Below are 22266 nucleotides of genomic sequence, written 5' to 3'. Positions count from 1 at the left end.
TTTTATTGATGTTATGGCCACGATTGTGCATTTATCTGTTTACATGCTATCGCTGGCAACCAAATACAATAAGCTTTTGCAATACATAACTAAACTGGACATGTACATAGTGTTACAGCTAATATGCGAGGAAGGGGAATCAGTCAGGATAAAGGATGGAGAAGCAGGAAGAGAAGAACATGGAGACGTAGCACACGTTGCCGCCCCCCAACTATACCGCTATCAGACCAATACTTCATGGTGTTGCCTGCCAAATGCGTAACCTGTCACTGCTGCACTGTCATTCATGCACTTTTGTACAATGACGATCGTATGGCATGGTGGCACTATGTGGCCGTCATGTTCCATGTACATCCTAGGTAATCATGGAGGAAGGTTGTTTGTACACAGTTTGACATTAGGGAGATTCACTTTCATGAATCTCACTGAAGCTCAGACCATAGACAAACAGTCACACAATTCTTGCTTGCTTACTTCTGTGTACAGTGTTTATGAATTCAGTGACACAAATCAGACATACATGTTATTCATACTAAGATCCACACCCACTCATCATAAAAGAAATACGCTATAACAGATCAGCCTGTAACAGCAAATGCTACAGAAAATGCTGTTTTTTTATTTAATTAGAAAGAATTATGCCTGTATAAAGACACTAACAACAGAATGCTTCAGGTTGATGTGGGCCAGAAATGTTGCATAAAATCCACGCATTTCATTGATTATTGAAATGTTGACTTCTTTAGTAACCTCATCTTCGAAATATCTGACTCAAAATGCTAAAGCCTACTGAGGATAAGGCTGAAAAAAAGCTGGTAGGGTAAGTGTGACAGTTAAGTTATTATTTTTTAACATATGAATGGGACATGAATTAAAATAATCTGTTGAAGTTGTGTTTTATTGGTACTACTTTCAGGACAACTTAGAACTGCAATATTAACCAATCGTAAAACGTTGAACTACATAAAATTCAGAAAACAGTATAATATTAATTAGTAGGATCTGTTTATTGAATTTAAAGTAAAAGCCTATTGAAATAAATGTTGCAACTTTTATTTTCTCTGTTAATGGGCAAAGTATATCATATTTTTGCTGAGGCAGACAAAAGCATAGGGTATACACTGCAATTTAAAAGGTGTAGCACCCTACAGATTCCAGCCTAACACAACATCTGTACTAGCCCTTCACCAGAAAGGTTAAGTTGACCAACGGATCACACAAAGCTCAGCAGAATGTTAGATATCCAAGGACATGACAGGTTAGGACTTTGCAGAGTGGAAGACATTCAAATGAGAAGACAGTGTAGGCCATAGGCAGAACATCTCATTCCAATGAAACCATGATAATAAACCTCTTAAATTATTTACGTATAAAAAATAGTCAAATCTGTTTTACCCAAGGGACTTTCACTCTAAAGGAAAATATATGCAATTTAGTGCAAAACCCCACCTCACTACAAGATGATTAACAACTATATGGCAATGTAGCAGAGAAGATTAAGGGTATGAGCTGCAAGTGAGTTTCAAACTGTAGTCCAGGGGTTTTCCCTCAGTTTTCATTTGCTTACTGTGTGATTCTAAACAAGACATTCAACTACAAAGTTTTGTCATGTTGCCCCTGAAATGAGGCTTGAGCCAAGTAGGCATACTGATTTGACAAATTAATAAAATATATAAACTTGAGATTATATATTGTCTTGTGTTACTTGAGGTTACTAATAAGCGGGTAGACAAGGAGATTGAGCGGATATCGCTGCCCCTGATGCAAGTTTATGATGAACTGATAAACTTATTTTCTGCTGAAGTGCTAGAGAAACATGTTATTGAATGTTTAGATTCTGTTTCTGGATATGAGAGAAGACTCTTTCAAATTAAACAAAAGAAGTTATCTAGAGACAGAGATGACTTTATGAAAGGTAATGTTTTTCAGTGGCCAAAATACAAAACAGACAAGACTTCTACTTTGGGAGAGTATTCACAGTTCAACTGTGATTCTGACATACCCTCTGATCTTCCAGCTCCAGTTTCTGTGGTTATCAATAATCCAGCCAGTCAGAGGTTCGAATATATGTTCGCACAAGCATTGACATCACCTACCATAAATGTAGCCGTTGCCACTACTAGGCAAAGAGCTGGGAGCATGCAGAAAAACATTTCAAGTAACAGCACAAATACATTCAAATGAGAAGTTAGATTCCCCACTGCAAGCAGGATTAACACAAAGCTCTAGTACCTCAAAAGTCAATGGCACACAACACCATTTAGTCCAGCAGAAGCTTCTATTCCCATTACCCTGCAAGGAATGGAAGCTGGAAAAGCACCGCACTCATTCAAGGAGTTGCAGCAGAAACAAAAGGAAACAAGAAGAGACCCACTCGAGTGCTCACAGCACAAAGAAACCAATAAGTTGACTGATGTTATTTTCAATTACTTAATTTTAAATCTTTCTGCATATCATCTTACAGAGTGTGAAAGAAGCATTTTACAAAAGGGACTTTCATTTATTCCTACACAAACTCCAGACTTCACTGAAGTTATATTTGATGTTAAACTGTTTGTAAGGAATCTACTGTTAAAGCTTACGTATAAGGATGAAAATGTAATGTCTGAGAACCATGTTTATAATAATGCTGTTTTTTTTAAAAAAAGCAAGTATTTTTGTACCTGTGTTAAATCCTTTAGTTAGTGCATTTGAGAAACTATGTGTTGATGAAATGTATAGCATTTACAATCAGCGCAAGAAATGTAAAATACATTACAATTTAAGTAAGGATGAGTACAGTGCTTTGAAAAAGTTAGAAGAAAATGATTAGATTGAAATTAAACCTGCAGACAAAGGGGGACCAATTGTTATAATGGACACTACTTGGTATAATGAAGCTCTGAACAATATACTAGCAGATAGGACATTTTATTTAGCTATTAATCAAAAAAGGAGTTGAGTCCATGAAGTCAGTTATCATACATTCATTGAACAAGTTGTATCTAAAGAAAATGATAGACAAGAACTTGTTAGATTATTTTATGGCTATAGACCCACTACTGCCTATAATACAAGCTCTTCCGAAAGTTCATAAAAATGCACAAAACCCCCTGTGCGCCCTATTGTGGCAGGACGCAATTGGCTGACACAGCCCCTTTCTATTTATTTGGAAAAAACTTTGAGACCATTGTTAAATAAGAATATGGTTATCTTGAGGGACACTGAGCAATTTCTGAACAATTTGTTTGCTTTTTTAGATGTCAACACTGGTAAAATGTTTATGCATGAATTCAATTTTGTCACTAAGGATGTCACCTCCTTATTCACTGTCATACCTAATGATGAAGGGGTCTTGAAGGTTGAACAGTTTTTGCACACTTTATCTAACGTGGGAGAGGTGGAAATCTCTGTTGTCCATACTATATTGAGAATAGTGTTGGAAAATAATGTTTTTGTATTTAATAATTCCATCATTTGGCAACGTCATGGTGTAGCTATGGGCACTTCATGTGCCAATAGCTACGCCAACACTGTGATGACTATGTGGGAAATGGAGCATATACTTGAGGGACCCTTCCCCAGATTTATACCTTTTTATAGAAGGTTTGTTGATGATTTGTTTTTTTCTGTGGGTAGGTACGAAACAGCAGTTAAGAGAGTTTGAGGTGTATGTTAATAATACAACTAATTATTTACATTTCTCTATGAGTGCATCAACACACAGTATGAATTTTCTTGATGTTACTGTTGAAGTGGATGAGAATGGCTCTGTTTTTACTAAATTGTATAAGAAACCATGCCATGTCAACCATCTTTTGTATAGGCATAGTATGCACCCAGCCCACGTTTTTAGTATTGTGGTTAAGAATCAAGTTTTTAGAGCCTCCAGGTTAAATGTACATAAAGAGGAGTTTTAAGAGCAGGTAGAAACTACACAGCATTGTTTAAGGATGAGAGGTTATAGTGACTGAGAAATAGCTGAAAATGTTGATAGTGTTAAAAGCTTGAGGGGGACCACAGCTAAACCTTATTTTTCAAAACCTGCATCAGAGTAATGTATAATAGGAACAAACAGTGTAAACTAAGGGTACCACTACATTATTCTAGTAATGTTTCTATGTACATGAATGTTATTAAAAAACACTGGAAAGTACTTATGACAAACAAAGATACTTCCAGAGTGATAGAGCCCACCCCCAGATTTGTGTGTAGGGACAAGAAATCCTTAAAAAGGACCTTAACTTACTCAAGGAATAAACATGAATATAGTAGTAATGCCACTTTAGCATGTGGCACTTGCAGTGTATGCACTTACATTGACAGCAGTTCTACTTTCACACACACTGACCAGGACAGAATATATAGGTTCAAAGTTTTTGCTACTTGTAGCACCTCCCATGTTGTTTACTTGGCTCACTGTTTATTGTGTTCAAAATTTTACGTAGGCAAGACGGACAGAACGCTTAGAGAAAGAATAAAGAACATCTGTGTCATATTAGCAAAGAGGATAAAATGAATGCCCTTGCAAAACATGTCATTGCCAGTGGTACTGAGCATAATTTTAAGTTTTTGGTTATAAGGATGGTGCATGAGACATGAAGAGGAGGTGACATCAGGAAAAGTACTGAGCAACTTGAGTCTAAGTGGATCATTAGACTGAGAGGTGATAGTGGGCATGGACTCAATGCTGTGGTCCCTGTAAAACCTATGCTAAAATCTAGGAACCTTAGACGTTGAATGTGTTTTACCTTTGTATTATTGTACTTTTTATGTTTTTATATATATATATATATATATATATATATATATATATATATATATATATATATTTGTTACATATGCATTTTTATAATTTCTGTACTTAAGTGCTATGCATACGCTTTTATGTTACTGTTTGTTTAAATAATTTGAGTGCCTTGATGTCACATGATTAATCTAAGGAAGTAGTATATGGTATTTAAACTGAGTTTTTTAGTTTGATGGACATTACCTGAAGAAGCAACTTAGTCTGTGAAAGCACTTGTGGTCTCGATAATAAAAGCTTTTTATTGAAACTGGCCATTTTGGAGTCCCTCTGTCTTGCTGGATTAATTCTTTGGCTTTCTTTACTGGGACTTATTTACCAGAAAGGGTTGGTATTTGTGTTTGTTCTGCAAAATATAAAATCTTTTTTTTTCATTTTGTAACATCAACTATACAGAATGCATTATCAATATCAACATTATTTCATTACCTATGTCCATGGCTGTTACATTGTTCTTTTTGTTGTTTATGTGTTTTTTTATTATTATTAGAATGCTTTTTATTGAAATTGGCAGAAAAAAGCCGAGTTTCTCGCCAGAGAGGGACACACCCAAAAAGACATGACAGAACCACGAGGGACAGAATGAGATGCACTGTACTACGAGAGGCCTTAAACAAGAAACACACACACACACACACACACACACACACACACACACATACACATTGGAGCAGGAGGTTACACTCAATCAGTGCTGTTCTCAGATGAGCCATGCACAATAGCATTAGTCAGAGTCACACATACACACACACACACACACACACACACACACACACACACACACACACACACACACACATACACATTGGAGCAGGAGGTTACACTCAATCAGTGCTGTTCTCAGATGAGCCATGCACAATAGCATTAGTCAGAGTCACACACACACACACACACACACACACACACACACACACACACACACACACACACACACACACACACACATACACATTGGATCAGGAGGTTACACTCAATCAGTGCTGTTCTCAGATGAGCCATGCACAATAGCATTAGTCAGAGTCACACACACACACACACACACACACACACACACACACACACACACACACACACACACACACACACATTGGAGCAGGAGGTTACACTCAATCAGTGCTGTTCTCAGATGAGCCATGCACAGTAGCATTAGTCAGAGTCACACACACACACACACACACACACACACACACACACACACACACACACACACACACACACACACACATACACATTGGAGCAGGAGGTTACACTCAATCAGTGCTGTTCTCAGATGAGCCATGCACAGTAGCATTAGTCAGAGTCACACACACACACACACACACACACACACACACACACACACACACACACACACACACACACACACATTGGAGCAGGAGGTTACACTCAATCAGTGCTGTTCTCAGATGAGCCATGCACAGTAGCATTAGTCAGAGTCTCACACACACACACACACACACACACACACACACACACACACACACACACACACACACACACACACACACACACACACACACTGGCCTTGCATACAATGTGGACTAAGACTATTCTAATATCATACCAGTATCTTTCCTCACTGCCATATCCAAATATTTGGCAATGAGTTCGTAACCAGTTTGCCCCTTTGAACTTTATTCTGCAAACCCACATTTGATTTCTACTGCTGCGACATGAGGAGCTCTGAAATAGTCAAAATTAAGCAGATTAAAAATTCTTGGTCATCTCTGAAATAAGCATTTCAGCTATTCTTACTTGATTGAAAAAAGGTAGCAAAAGCAATAATAAAAACTGAAAAAGAAAACTCCTGGAGCAAGCAGTTGAGTAAAGATGATTGCGGCCTTCCATCATTGCTGTGATGATGAAGAAGCAGGCAGCTTTCAAACTATTAATGTCGACACACAGGGAAATAATTAGGCCTACTGTCATAACTGCATTTACATTTGTTTTTTTACCACATTGTAGTAGGCACACAAACAGTCAAGTAACCAATACCTAGAGAAAAGAAAGACATTTTTAGTTTAAATGACCTGTTTAACTGTTGTAGGCTACACACTCAAGTGTGATAGCCATTTATGTGCATTTAACGTGTTTTTTTGATTGTATCTGCTTTATTTTCTGAAAAAAAAACAAAACAAAAACAAAAAAATATACTTGTCTTCCTGCCTTTCTAAGCTAGTTTAGTCCAGTTTTCAGGTTAGTGCTGGATTCAGGGCTGTGCTACAAGTTTCTGTGTTTGCCCATACCTTACTTGGATAGAAGGAAGTTTCTCTGTTCACTGTGAGAGAGGGAGCTTTGAGCAGCCTATCTGTCTGTGGAGGAGTGGTTTCAGCCCAGAAATTAGTACTTTATTGGCCATTTTGGGCTAATTTCTATCTCTTTCACTTCCTTGCTATAAAACCCACATTTGCACGGTTTTGCGTGCCGGTCAGCACCAGTCAGCTAGGGTATTACTATTCCCGGCTGCACAAAGTCTACTCTTCAATTTTTCCCTTGGAACTAGACAAACCTTCAACTTAAGCACTCAAATCATTCACTTCTCATCCTGGCACTTGCCCAAAACTCATAGCAAGCACTAATAAACCTTAGGACTAGACCCCCCCTATACTCTAGAGAAGGACAAGGCTCTCTATTCAACCTTACCAGCCAAATCACTAAAACAGTTCACTGTACCTATCCAGGCATGTCCAAAGGGCAGTTTCAGGTGTACTCTTCAGTCCAACTGGTGAATCTGGGCATTTTGAGGCAATGTTACAATTGCCTCATGTACACAGAAAACCCTCTCCTCCTTCCACCAAACACTAATACATGTGAGAGATACAGCTATACAGCCAAACTGGAGGCTAAGCTCTCTCAACGCAAGACTGGACCAGGCAGTCAAGAGGAGAAGGGAATTACTTGCATCACACCACCAGTCTCACATAGACCTATGAAACCAGCACCGGCAAAAAACACACATAAATACACAAAAACATACTCGGAGGCTCTAAATAAAAATCTGCAAAAGCAACAGAGACCTCCAAAGCAGACATCCAAGCAACCTCCACCCACCAACACAAACCATGAAACACATACTTCACAAAACCAGTTTGCCACACAATCACAGCCTTAAGGCAAAATAACATGCCCAACACACTAGTAATAGGTGACTCTATAGTCAGGCACACTGATGTCCCACTCACTAGGCTGAACAAGGAAAAGGTTACTGTTAGCTGCCTGTTGGGTGCCAGGATCCGCCACATAACACAAGCACTCAGGTCACTCCAGAACAAGTACAAATATGACTCTGTCATTGTCCATGTTGGTGTAAATGACCTGAGCCCTACCCCCCTGGACTAGATGAAAAGAGGCATGGAGGAGCTCTCTGATCACGTAGCCCAGGCCATTATGACCATGACCCTGAGTAGCATCCTGCTCTCACCAAGAATGATACCAAGGTATAGAGAAAAAAAATATTAATTTCAACAATTGGCTAAGCTTCTGGTGTCATTCAAAGGGGATCCAGTGTCTGTCAGCCTGGGATGACATGCTCGACAAGCCATGCTGCTTCGCTAGAGACGGCCTGCACCTGTCACCCTTAGCCTTTCAAATACTGGCCAAGGCTCTTGCCACCCCCATAGTGCCTTTTTTAGGCAAGGCTCAAAAGACAAACCCACCACCATAAATAGCACAAGTAACAAAAAACTGAGGGTAATGCTGCTCAATGCCAGAAGTCTAAACCTCAAAATGCATGCACTCAAGGCACTCCTCAGTATGGAGAAAACTGATATATGTGCAGTACCAGAAACCTGGTTTAAGGCTCCAGAGAGCACCCCAGCACTACCAGGCTACAACTCATACCATACATTTTGGCCACAAAACCCGGACCGAAATACAAAAGGTGGGGGAGTATCCATATTCATCAAGGATACCCACAACTCCAAGTTAGAGGCACAGCACGATGCTTCAGAGATCATCCACGTGCAACTAACAATGGGCAAAACTGCTATTCAAATTATAGCTTGCTACAGATCACCCATCATGTCCCAGGACCCCCACTCTGCATTCCTGGAAACACAGGGAAACATAAAGGTCCTACCAAACACCCTGATATTGGGTGATTTCAATTACCCAAACATTAACTGGGAGAACTACTCAAGTATGAACTCCCTTGCCCAACTTTTCCTAGAATTTATAAACTAAAATGCCCTGGATCAACTGGTCAACACCCCAACCAGAGGTGACAACATATTGGCCCTGGTCATCACCAACATGGGCGACTGGTGTTCCACACCAGAGGTCAACCCCTCTCTGGTTAGATCTGACCATAAACTAATCACTCTGGATATCCACATTCTGCCACCACCCCAGGTCAAAGAAACCACCGTGAAGAACTTTTCAAAAGCAAACTTCACGTTACTTAAGACCGAGGTGGGAAATTTCAAACCCCCATGCTAAAGGATAACGTTGTCTTAGCTGCAAAATCTTTTACTAATGCACTCTATGGGCACCTACAAGAATGCATGGATCGTGCTATCCCAAACAAGACCAAGACTCACTCCTCCAAGAAAAGGAAACCAGTCTGGAGGACCCCTGCCATAAACAAGCTATACAATAGAAGGAGGAAACTAGTACAGAAAAGTGTAAAATCCCAAGAAGGGAAGACATCCCTGATCAGTATCAGCAAGAAACTACGTTCCCTCATAAAATCATCCAAGGCTAGCTTTGAAAGAAAAATTGCCATGGACTCCAAAGATAACCACAAGGCATTCTTTAGCTATGTCAAGAATCTAAGTGGCAATTCTCAGATCTGCTCGGAATTAGTGCAGAATGGCACAAAATACACTGAACCGACTGATATAGCCAACATCCTGGCAGACAGGTTCAGTGCAAACATCACCCCCCCCCTCACCCCCAAAAGGGCCCATAACTATACCAGAAGAATGTAGTGCCCCTGAAATCACAGACACTCAGGTTAAAACAGCCCTCTCCAAAGCCAAAAACACAGAATCAATGGGACTGGATGGTGTCTCAGGCTACATCCTACACAAGCTCAAAGATGAACTAACTCCTCACCTAAACACACTGTTTAAAGTCAGCCTCTCCACAGGCTACGTACCCATGGAGTGGTGCACAGCAACAGTTATTCCACTCCACAAAGGTGGAGCCACAACGGACCCCGGGAACTATCGCCTTATAAGCCTGACTAGCTTGGTTTGCAAAGCTATGGAGCACATCATCATGGATCTCATTAACAGAAACAATGGAAACCTCCAAACACTGGACCCTACCCAGTTCGGCTTTGTTAAGGGTAGATCACGCTCCTAAACCTGGTGGACTTCTTTGAGACAGTTACCAAGACTACAGATGAAGGAAAGGTGGTCCACATAGCCTACCTAGACCTTGCAAAGGCCTTCAACACCATTCCCGACTCAGGTATTATAGACAAGCTCACCAGCTTGAACATGAACCCCTACGTCATGAGACGGGCTGCCAACTGGCTCATGGACAGAACCCACATGGTAAGAGTTGCATAAGCTAGGTCTGACTCTAAACCGGTTACAAGTGGCATTCCCCAGGGCTCAGTCCTAGGACCCCTCCTGTTTGGCATATACTTATCAGGGTACAGGCAAGCACAGGAGGACTATGGCTGACCAAGTTCGCAGACGACTGCATACTAGGAGCTATAAATGACACTCCGGCTGACACAGACATCCTCCAAAAGGGTCTCACTGAGACAGATACCTAGTGTCAAAGCCATGACCTCAAGCTAAATGCCAAAAAGTGCATAGTCATACCCTTTAGAAAAAACAAAGTCCCACAAACTACCACATAGGTGGTAGCCCCCTAAATATGGAAGACATAATAAGGGATCGGGGGACCCAAGTAGATAGTAAGCTCTCCTTTGATAATCACATTGCCAAAGTGGTTAGAAAATCCTTCTATATGGCCCACCTAATCACAAAAGGGTTTGCATCCAGATCGAAAGAGGTCCTTGGGCCCATCTACGCATCACTCATCAGACCCACCATAGAGTACAATGCCCCATTTGGGATGTACCTTACAAGACACCTGCAACAACTGGAAAGACCACACAGCTTCCTCACCAGGAGGATCACTGGCCTCAAGCAGATGCCCTATGCAGCTCGACTGAAGAAACTCCAGCTGTACTCAGTTGCATACCGCCTACTCAGAGTTGATCTCTGCCTGACATACAAGGCCATGTACAACCCAGAATTGATGGACATGCTCCACCTAAAGAAAACCATATCCTCCTCAAGCCACATGCTCCAGGGATCTAAACCTCACCACAACAATAAATAGGATATGCTGGAGGGATAGATTCCTGTCCCAGAGACTTCCCATGCTCTGGAACAAGATTCCAATCTACATTTCGCAGAGCTCCTCACTAACCCTCTTCAAGAGAAACCTTGACGAGTGGATGGGAAACAGAAAGTTTACCCCAGGGATCACTTCAATGGCTCTGCTGGACAGAGACACAGGGAACTATTCTAAGGGGCCGGTGAAAGCCAACACATTCTGGCTAGGCTTATAAATGCCTTCGGGCAGATAGCCTAGTACCTACCTATGACCCTATGAACCTATTTTTCTTTAAGATATTAACATCATGTCAGAGACTGTCAGATAGCACACACTGTTTCTTGTTCACACTTGCATTTCACCCTTTTTCCAGTAGTAATAGGCTTTGTGTTATTTAGATTCTTTTCTTGCACCTTATACAAATAGGTTCATAGGTTCATAGGTAGGTACTAAGCTATTGGCCCTAGGGCCTATATAAGCCTAGCGAAAAAGGTACCCTGGCTTTCGCCACCCAAGAAAAATTATTTTCCTGTGCCCCTGTCGAGCAGAGCCACAGAAGTGATCCCCGGGGTGAATTTCCTATTTCCCATCCAATCATCAAGATTTTTCTTGAAGAGTGCTAATGAGGAGCTTTGTTTGACATAGATAGGTAGTCTGTTTCAGAGTATGGGAAGTCTCTAGGAAAGGAAACTATCCCTCCAGCCTGTTCTGTTTATTGTGGTGACAAGTTTTAGGTCCCTAGAGCATATAGCTCGGAGTGATTGGGATTTCTTTAAGTGGAGCATGTCTAACAGCTCTGGGTTTGACATAGCTTTGTATGTTAGGCAGAGATCACCTCTGAGTAGGCGATATACGATGGAGTAAAGCTGGAGTATTTTGAGACGGTCTGCATAGGGCATCTGTTTGAGGCCAGTAATCCTCTTTGTGAGGTATTTCTGCTGCCTTTCCAGTTGCTGTAGATGTCTTGTGAGGTACATACCAAAAGGGGCGTTGTACTCTATAATGGGTCTGTTAGGGATAGCACGATCCATGCACTCGTGTAAGTGCTTACAAAGTACATTTGTGTAGGATTCAGCAGTCATACCTCTATTGTCCATCTGCATGGGTGTCGTGAAGTTTGCCACTTCTGTCTTAAGAAGAGTGAAGTTGGCTTTGGAGAAATTTTTTATGGTTATTTCCCTAATGGGGGGTGGGGGTGGGATGTGGCTGTCTAGGGTGATTAGCTTGTGGTCGGATCTGATCAACAAGGAATTAACCTCTGGTGTGGAACACCGGTCACCCATGTTACGAATGACCAGGTCTAAGATATTGCTGCCCCTGGAGGGGGTGTGGATAAGTTGATCCAAGGCATTGGAATTTATGAATGCCAGAAAACATTGCGAAAAGAGTTGGTACATGAGTAGTTTTCCCAGTTAATGGTGGGGTAGTTGAAATCACCCATTATTAGGGTGCTGGGTTGTACCCTAATATTTTCCAGTGTATCAAGAAAACAGGAGTGGGAATCCTGGGGCATAGTGGGGGGTCTGTAGCAAGCTACAATTTGGATTGCGGTCTTGCCCAGAGTTAGTTGCACTTGGATAATCTCGGATGCATTATGCTGAGCAACTAGCTTGGAGTTGTGGACATCCTTAATGAATACGGGCACACCTCTGTCTTTAGTGTTTTGGTGTGGGTTAGGTGGCACAAAGGTGTGGTATGAATTATAGCCTGGTAATGCAGGGGTACTCTCTAAAGTCTGATAAAGATTCAGAATCTTATGTGGCACCTAAATCGTTTGCTTTAAGGTGGAAGATATTTCATAATGAGGTGTTACTCTACAAAACAGTTGCACTTACATATAGCTCCTTCTTAAAATGGAGAAAGTTCCCTGACACATAGGAACAATATTTTACTTAAACACTAAAAAGTAAAAAAAAAAAATGTAAACAAGATTTATTTTAATAAAAAAATGCTTTTTATTGAGTCACTCTAAAACGTACAAAACAAGGAAGTAGAGTGAGAATTTTGTAAAAGAAACACAGACAAGCTGATTTCAGAAAAGCATTTGAGGTTGGTTTTGCTGATTTCTGCTATTTTTTCTGGTACTTCATTAGCAGAATCAGCAAAAACAACCTCAAATGCTTTTCTGAAATCAGCTTGTCTGTGTTTCTTTTGAATGTTCTCACTCTTCTTCCTTCTGGCCTGGCCAAGGCATTCAACATAATAGTCCACTCAGGTACAACAGTCCACTCAGGTACAACAGTCCACTCAGGTACAACAGTCCACTCAGGTACTGTTGGCAAACACTCAGAACTAGGCATAAATCCCTACATAACTCACTGGACTGCCAGATGGCTCAAAGATAGGACCCAAGAAGTCAGGATTGGTGAGATCACCTTTACCAAGAGACTTGTCACCAGATAAGTACCCCAGGGCTCTGTGTTGGGCCTGCCCCTGTTTGGCATCTACTTCTCGGAAATCAAGGCTACTATCAAAGGCCTCTGGTTCACAAAGTTCACAGATGACTGTAAATCGGGAGCTATTAAAGACTTTCCCCATGATACCAACATCCTACAAGAGAGTCTAACACAAGCTAATGACTGGTGTGAAAGCCACACTTTAAAACTCAGTGCAAAAAATGTATTATAGTGCCCTTTGGGAAACGGGTCTATATTACATATCCGACCGCTTAAATGTTCAAATTGCTAAAGATCGACCTTTAGCGATCGAACATTCAAATGTTGAATATGTAACAAAATAAAATCAATAAAAAGAAAGAAAAAGGAAAGGGTTTAAGAAGGGGGAAGCCCCCCTGCGCCCCCTCACCCCCCGCTACTTAAATATACCAATTCCGAGATTGCACTTCAGTGCGCTACAGTGCAAAAACAGGAAATTTCCCATTCCCTACAGTGTAGCGAGATCTTGGAATTTTTTTTTAATTTTTATTCATATTTGAACATTGAAATGTTTGATCGCTAAAGGTCGATATTTAGCGATTCGAGCATTTAAGCTTTCGGATATGTAATATAGACCCTGGAAACTGCCCACCCAGGCTAACTACTTCATTGCTAAAACACCTCTAAGAATTAGGGATCTGGGAACATTTGTAGAGAGTAACCTAGCATTTGACCGACCTTGCTGGATTCTGTTAGACCTCTTAGTTTCTTGTTTAGTTGAATCACTGAGCTCTTGTCTCTGTGAGAGTTGCTGTTTCTGATTTTAAAACCGTATTAGACCTATCACTAAGTACAATTCCCCATTTGGCATGTACTTAACCAGGCACTTGCAATAGCTAGAATGCCCTCAAATGTTCCTCACTAAAAATACCCTGTCCTACACAAATTGCCTTAAGGTCCTATCTCTGTACTCAGTCTCCTACAGGTTTCTGAGAGACGATCTATGCCTGGTATATAAGGCATCCTCAGATTCAACTCTGATAGATCTCTTGCACATATGCAATACAAACAGCACCAGAAACACTAGATTCAAGGAAGTGATTTTTGTTTGTGACATAAACAGAGCTAGCTGGAGGGACTGATATGTCTCAAAGGATCCCCAAACTATGGAATAAAGCTCCCCAGTTATGTAAAGCACAGTTCATCCCTGAGCCTATTCAGAAGAAACCTTGATCACTGGATGGGAAATCAGAAATTCACCAGAGTGGACAGAGGTTTTTATTTTATTTATTTATTTAACATTTCTTTTACCAGGATAACTCCAACTGGATAACAGGTGTCCATTTTCAGTGGAGTCCTGGGGAGAAAAGCTCCAAGGAAGTAACAGTGTAAATACATACATTAGATAAAAAGAAAGCTAGCATACAAGGTAAAAAACAGGTAAATGCAAAACAATCACATAGTACAGTCAGGAGGTTACATTTCTACAATAACAGTACAATCTGTGTAAATAAGATACTCAGAAGTAGGTCGATATTTGTACAGTCACAAGATTACATGTCTACAATAACAGTACAATCTGTGTAAATAAGATACTCAGGAGTAGGTCGATATTTGTACAGTCAGGAGGTTACATGTCTACAATAACAGTACAATCTGTGTAAATAAGATACTCAGGAGTAGGTCGATATTTGTACAGTCAGGAGGTTACATGTCTACAATAACAGTACAATCTGTGTAAATAAGATACTCAGGAGTAGGTCGATATTTGTACAGTCAGGAGGTTACATGTCTACAATAACAGTACAATCTGTGTAAATAAGATACTCAGGAGTAGGTCGATATTTGTACAGTCAGGAGGTTACATGTCTACAATAACAGTACAATCTGTGTAAATAAGATATTCAGGAGTAGGTCGATATTTGTACAGTCAGGAGGTTACATGTCTACAATAACAGTACAATCTGTGTAAATAAGATACTCAGGAGTAGGTTGATATTTGTACAGTCAGGAGGTTACATGTCTACAATAACAGTACAATCTGTGTAAATAAGATACTCAGGAGTAGGTCGATATTTGTACAGTCAGGAGGTTACATGTCTACAATAACAGTACAATCTGTGTAAATAAGATACTCAGGAGTAGGTCGATATTTGTACAGTCAGGAGGTTACATGTCTACAATAACAGTACAATCTGTGTAAATAAGATACTCAGGAGTAGGTCAATATTTGTACAGTCAGGAGGTTACATGTCTACAATAACAGTACAATCTGTGTAAATAAGATACTCAGGAGTAGGTCGATATTTGTACAGTCAGGAGGTTACATGTCTACAATAACAGTACAATCTGTGTAAATAAGATACTCAGGAGTAGGTCGATATTTGTACAGTCAGGAGGTTACATGTCTACAATAACAGTACAATCTGTGTAAATAAGATACTCAGGAGTAGGTCGATATTTGTACAGTCAGGAGGTTACATATCTACAATAACAGTACAATCTGTGTAAATAAGATACTCAGGAGTAGGTCGATATTTGTACAGTCAGGAGGTTACATGTCTACAATAACAGTACAATCTGTGTAAATAAGATACTCAGGAGTAGGTCGATATTTGTACAGTCAGGAGGTTACATGTCTACAATAACAGTACAATCTGTGTAAATAAGATACTCAGGAGTAGGTCGATATTTGTACAGTCAGGAGGTTACATGTCTACAATAACAGTACAATCTGTGTAAATAAGATACTCAGGAGTAGGTCGATATTTGTACAGTCAGGAGGTTACATGTCTACAATAACAGTACAATCTGTGTAAATAAGATACTCAGGAGTAGGTCGATATTTGTACAGTCAGGAGGTTACATGTCTACAATAACAGTACAATCTGTGTAAATAAGATACTCAGGAGTAGGTCAATATTTGTACAGTCAGGAGGTTACATGTCTACAATAACAGTACAATCTGTGTAAATAAGATACTCAGGAGTAGGTCGATATTTGTACAGTCAGGAGGTTACATGTCTACAATAACAGTACAATCTGTGTAAATAAGATACTCAGGAGTAGGTCGATATTTGTACAGTCAGGAGGTTACATGTCTACAATAACAGTACAATCTGTGTAAATAAGATACTCAGGAGTAGGTCGATATTTGTACAGTCAGGAGGTTACATGTCTACAATAACAGTACAATCTGTGTAAATAAGATACTCAGGAGTAGGTCGATATTTGTACAGTCAGGAGGTTACATGTCTACAATAACAGTACAATCTGTGTAAATAAGATACTCAGGAGTAGGTCGATATTTGTACAGTCAGGAGGTTACATGTCTACAATAACAGTACAATCTGTGTAAATAAGATACTCAGGAGTAGGTCAATATTTGTGCAGTCAGACGGTTACATGTCTAAATAACAGTACAATCTGTGTAAATAAGATACTCAGGAGTAGGTCGATATTTGTACAGTCAGGAGGTTACATGTCTACAATAACAGTACAATCTGTGTAAATAAGATACTCAGGAGTAGGTCGATATTTGTACAGTCAGGAGGTTACATGTCTACAATAACAGTACAATCTGTGTAAATAAGATACTCAGGAGTAGGTCGATATTTGTACAGTCAGGAGGTTACATGTCTACAATAACAGTACAATCTGTGTAAATAAGATACTCAGGAGTAGGTCGATATTTGTACAGTCAGGAGGTTACATGTCTACAATAACAGTACAATCTGTGTAAATAAGATACTCAGGAGTAGGTCGATATTTGTACAGTCAGGAGGTTACATGTCTACAATAACAGTACAATCTGTGTAAATAAGATACTCAGGAGTAGGTCGATATTTGTACAGTCAGGAGGTTACATGTCTACAATAACAGTACAATCTGTGTAAATAAGATACTCAGGAGTAGGTCGATATTTGTACAGTCAGGAGGTTACATGTCTACAATAACAGTACAATCTGTGTAAATAAGATACTCAGGAGTAGGTCGATATTTGTACAGTCAGGAGGTTACATGTCTACAATAACAGTACAATCTGTGTAAATAAGATACTCAGGAGTAGGTCGATATTTGTACAGTCAGGAGGTTACATGTCTACAATAACAGTACAATCTGTGTAAATAAGATACTCAGGAGTAGGTCGATATTTGTACAGTCAGGAGGTTACATGTCTACAATAACAGTACAATCTGTGTAAATAAGATACTCAGGAGTAGGTCGATATTTGTACAGTCAGGAGGTTACATGTCTACAATAACAGTACAATCTGTGTAAATAAGATACTCAGGAGTAGGTCGATATTTGTACAGTCAGGAGGTTACATGTCTACAATAACAGTACAATCTGTGTAAATAAGATACTCAGGAGTAGGTCAATATTTGTACAGTCAGGAGGTTACATGTCTACAATAACAGTACAATCTGTGTAAATAAGATACTCAGGAGTAGGTCGATATTTGTACAGTCAGGAGGTTACATGTCTACAATAACAGTACAATCTGTGTAAATAAGATACTCAGGAGTAGGTCGATATTTGTACAGTCAGGAGGTTACATGTCTACAATAACAGTACAATCTGTGTAAATAAGATACTCAGGAGTAAGTTGATATTTGTACAGTCAGGAGGTTACATGTCTACAATAACAGTACAATCTGTGTAAATAAGATACTCAGGAGTAGGTCGATATTTGTACAGTCAGGAGGTTACATGTCTACAATAACAGTACAATCTGTGTAAATAAGATACTCAGGAGTAGGTCAATATTTGTACAGTCAGGAGGTTACACGTCTACAATAACAGTACAATCTGTGTAAATAAGATACTCAGGAGTAAGTTGATATTTGTACAGTCAGGAGGTTACATGTCTACAATAACAGTACAATCTGTGTAAATAGGATACTCAGGAGTATGTCATTATTTACAATATTTAGAAGAAGTACATTGCAGGTGACTGTATGATCTACGCATTGGAGGCTTCAGCGGGTAGTCTGCCTACAGTACAGGCACGATTCGGGGGGGGGTCTTTGCAGTTACAGAGAGGGTTAGCAATGAAGTGTGATCTAAGGAGGCCTTTGAATGTGCTTGTGTGATTTTGTAGCCTGAGTTCAGGTGGGAGGGTGTTCCATGCTTTTGAAACCTCATGGTAGAATAGGGCTTCTCCAGAGTTGTTCTTACATGGATTGACTTCAATCATGGATTGTAGTTCCCTGTTGGAGTTGTGAAAGTTTAACATGTCAGTTAGGGCAGGGGTTCTTCCAGGTTGGTATAGAATTTGATGAGCTATGATGAGTTTGTGGTAGTGTAGCAGGTTTGGAAATTCTAACCAGTGTAGTTTAAGTAGGGATTGGCAGTGGTGGGAGTGTGATCTAGTATTGGCAGCAAACCTAGCTATTTTGTTGTAGCATGTGGAGAGTTTGTTCAGGTCGGTTTTATTAATGTTGGTAAGAAATAAAGAGGCGTAAAGTAATGGTTGACAGTAGGTAAATTAATCCCCAATTAAAATGCCCCACATAACCCTTAACTACCTCTTTACTAACATACCCCATCATATAAGTGTGCAACGAACTGTGAGACAAAACTGGGTTGGGTTGCACAGCTATGCTTGTGAAGACCCTAGTGGTCATATGTCTAGTATAAACCTTTGAACACTAAGCTCTCATTCTGTGGTCATGCAGCCATTGTTGCCATACAAGCCTCCACTTGCACAGCTACAGTTTGGTCAAGTAAAACCACCACCTCCCTATCCCTAGGATGGGTTATCCAGTAGAAACCACTCACCCCACCTTCCTCTGGCCAGCTGTTCCAACATTCGAGCCATTAGCTGCACTCAGGCCATCCAGGTTGAAATCAGGTTTCCATCCCTGTACGTGACAAAACTGGGTTCTTTTGTTCATTTTGGACATATTCTTATCAGAATAAGACCCTGAACCCTACTGGAAGAATCATACCAATCCATCTTATGCAAATAGTGAGGGGTGAAAAAGAACAATAGAAAATGACTTTAACCAAATGGCTAAAAAAAGATAGTCATCCATAGTATAACAACATGTTGCCCTTGTTTGTAATGATTTATATTTATTGTTGGTTTATTAGCCAGGATCCTCCTTACTGCATAATAGAGACTTTTTTTTTAATGTGAGTTTTCATTACATTAACATATTAAGTGCAGTATTTTTTGTAATTGATTGTCTCCTACAGGATATCGGGCTTTTCCTAGAGAAGAGGATCTCATCTTTTTTTTTTCTTTTTTAGTAATGAGTAACCAACCATAGCTGTTACAATGAGCTAGAGCTTATTTAAAGTTTCACGTAAAGAAAATGTGTGACTTAATTCATACTGTAAGGAATAACGGTTAGTAATTTGCTGCAAAGGGAATCAAGGCTTTAATAAACGTAATATTTTCTTTTATTAATGATGATCAACCTAAAGATTAACAATTCTTCATAATCAGGCGTTTCCATTTTTACAAGCTCAGAAAGGCGACAGTGTAGTGTACTGGCTCACCAGATGCGCAGTAGCAAGCACCGCCCCAAACCCTCCCCTGTTGTTGTATGTCAGTTGGAAGCATTCAATATTCATCCGGTGTGAATGAATATTTATTCTGTTTCCGAAATTGTATGGTGCCACAATTTTTTTTATATCTTAAACATGAAATGACGGCACGTTTTGAAAACAGAGATTAGAAGTATGCCTGTAATCATATTTATATCTGTATATTTATAGTACACCTTTACCATATGTGTAATATAGCTGTTAAGCAATGTTTACAAAAAAGATGTTAGGATTATATGGCCTTGGTTTGGTTCAATGTGTTTTGGAGGAAGGACTTTTAAAGCTGTATGTGTGTCTGAGTTGTGGAGGTGGTGTGCATATGTTACGGCACACTTTTTGTAGACATCGATGTTCTAGTTTATGCAGACTATTTATGCTGGCTGTTCAGCAAAACAAAAACATTTAGAACGATTAGAAGGTAGTGGCTGATAAGATCTTTGCAGAGAAAATTTTACACGTCCTGTTTCTGTCTTCTGCTCTGGTTAATAGTAATTCGTGAATGCAGTTTTACTCATGTGTTAAGTATTGCTCAGAATTATGTATGGAGTAGTTTAAGAACTGCAAAAGCACCCACATTTTGTTTTTGGTAGTTTAATCACTCTGGACTGTTAAAGAGAAACATATTACCAAGTTTCTTATTTGTATGGCTGTGATGGAGTTATCGGGTATGCATTGTTTATTTAAAATTTTCGTGGGTAGTGTTTTGATCACCTGATGCACACAAAATATGATTGGCTGCTGATTTATTTAGCTCAGTTGTTTGATATGTCAGGTATTTTTAAAGTATGCCAAAAAATATGAAACACATATATCATAAAAAAGGGTTATGGTATAGTGGTATAGTCTCATATGAAAAACATTGTTTTAATTTCTAATTGGGGAGTAAGGAACTTTTGATAACTTGTTTAGATGAAACTGCACTAAAATTTTTCACGTGATATTTTTACAGTACTATTGTGTTACATTCGGCCACATTAATTGTATGCATGACATCACTTCCTAATATGAATGGCATTTCAATCATGCCTCATTTCATATGCAACTTTTCAAGCCAATCACCGAAGCCACGCCTACTCCTGCACAGAACTGAAGGTGAGCCAGTACACTACACTATTGCCCTCAGAAAGTTCTCACCATGGTTAGAGGAATGAAACAAGCATTGAAAGTGCTTCTATCAGACTGCATACCTGCGTCTCAGCGACCATGTTCTCATCAGGTCTCAGGTGGATAGTGAAGGCTTCTCGCATCTCTCTGACGCCATCATAAAGGACTTCAACCTCCACAAAGTGCTTTGTTTCACCTTCTTGGAATTCAATTTCTGAATCACAGAGAAAGAACAGATCAATTAATAAAAGTCAGGAATAAACAACTTGGCTAATCCTCACACATTCAGACTATAGCAGCAGTGATAATGGGACAGAAAAGAAACTCATTACATCACATAAGTTTACTTACCATTTGAAATGAGTTTTATTCTGTTCACATGGATCTTGCAATGTTTATATGACAATGCATCACTATGTAGACTAACATATCCCCCCAAAAAACTCAACGTTTATACATAAGGTTCCCCAGAAATCAAGATGCCTAAAGGCCTTTGTGAAATCTAGCTATGTGGTATATACTGATTTTTAATCATTCATTGCTTCAATAACCTTTTCAAAAATGTTAACCAGGTTAAACAGGCAGGGTCTGCCCTTGACAAAACTGAACTCACTTGGGTCAAGAGTTTGCAGGTTAACTATGTCATGATTTACTAATTCCATAATATTCATCCCTATAGCCTTACAGATGAGCCTGGTTGGACTTCTGGGCCTATAATTACCCAAGTCTGTAGACATCCCCCATCTTTTTACAGGAAGATGACTGTGGCTGTCCTCTGTTTGTATGGCAGAAAACCTACTGGGAGGCTGATATTGCATATCCTCTGTATGGGGTTTGACAGGTCCTGTTTCAGACCTTGTGGTTGTCTTTACTTGGGTGGCTAGTTTTACTTAATATCTATATTTTGCTGATTTGATCAGGGACTGGCATTCCTTGTTAAGTTTAGCAACGGTATTTTTGACATTTTCAGAGTTACATATATTATTGCATGCAATGATTTTTTTTTCTTTTATTGTAGAGCAGGTTTATATTTGGGTTCCACCACAGGGGTGTATTTTTAAATTTGGCATTGTATTTACTTAGTAGGGGAACAGATGCATCTATGCAGCTATTCACATATGCATGGAGTTTGATGGCAGAGGC

The 22266-nt window shown here is 39.5% G+C and overlaps 1 protein-coding gene across 1 annotated transcript in view; it reads right to left on the bottom strand.

The window, feature by feature from the left end:
- The window catches only part of FREM2 (FRAS1 related extracellular matrix 2), a 1424491-nt gene that overhangs the window by 256964 nt on the left and 1145261 nt on the right, over positions 1-22266 (bottom strand). Inside the window, exon 12 of the mRNA XM_044073334.1 lies at positions 21207-21337. Within this exon, the coding sequence (XP_043929269.1) occupies positions 21207-21337 (131 nt within the window). The remainder of the gene's footprint in view (positions 1-21206; positions 21338-22266) is intronic.

Source organism: Protopterus annectens, chromosome 5.part1, assembly GCF_019279795.1.
Source record: "Protopterus annectens isolate FY-2018-M chromosome 5.part1, PAN1.0, whole genome shotgun sequence".
In the NCBI taxonomy this organism is placed as follows: domain Eukaryota; kingdom Metazoa; phylum Chordata; order Ceratodontiformes; family Protopteridae; genus Protopterus; species Protopterus annectens.
Note: the sequence above shows the minus strand (reverse complement) of the source record. Positions and strands in the feature narration are given on the sequence as shown.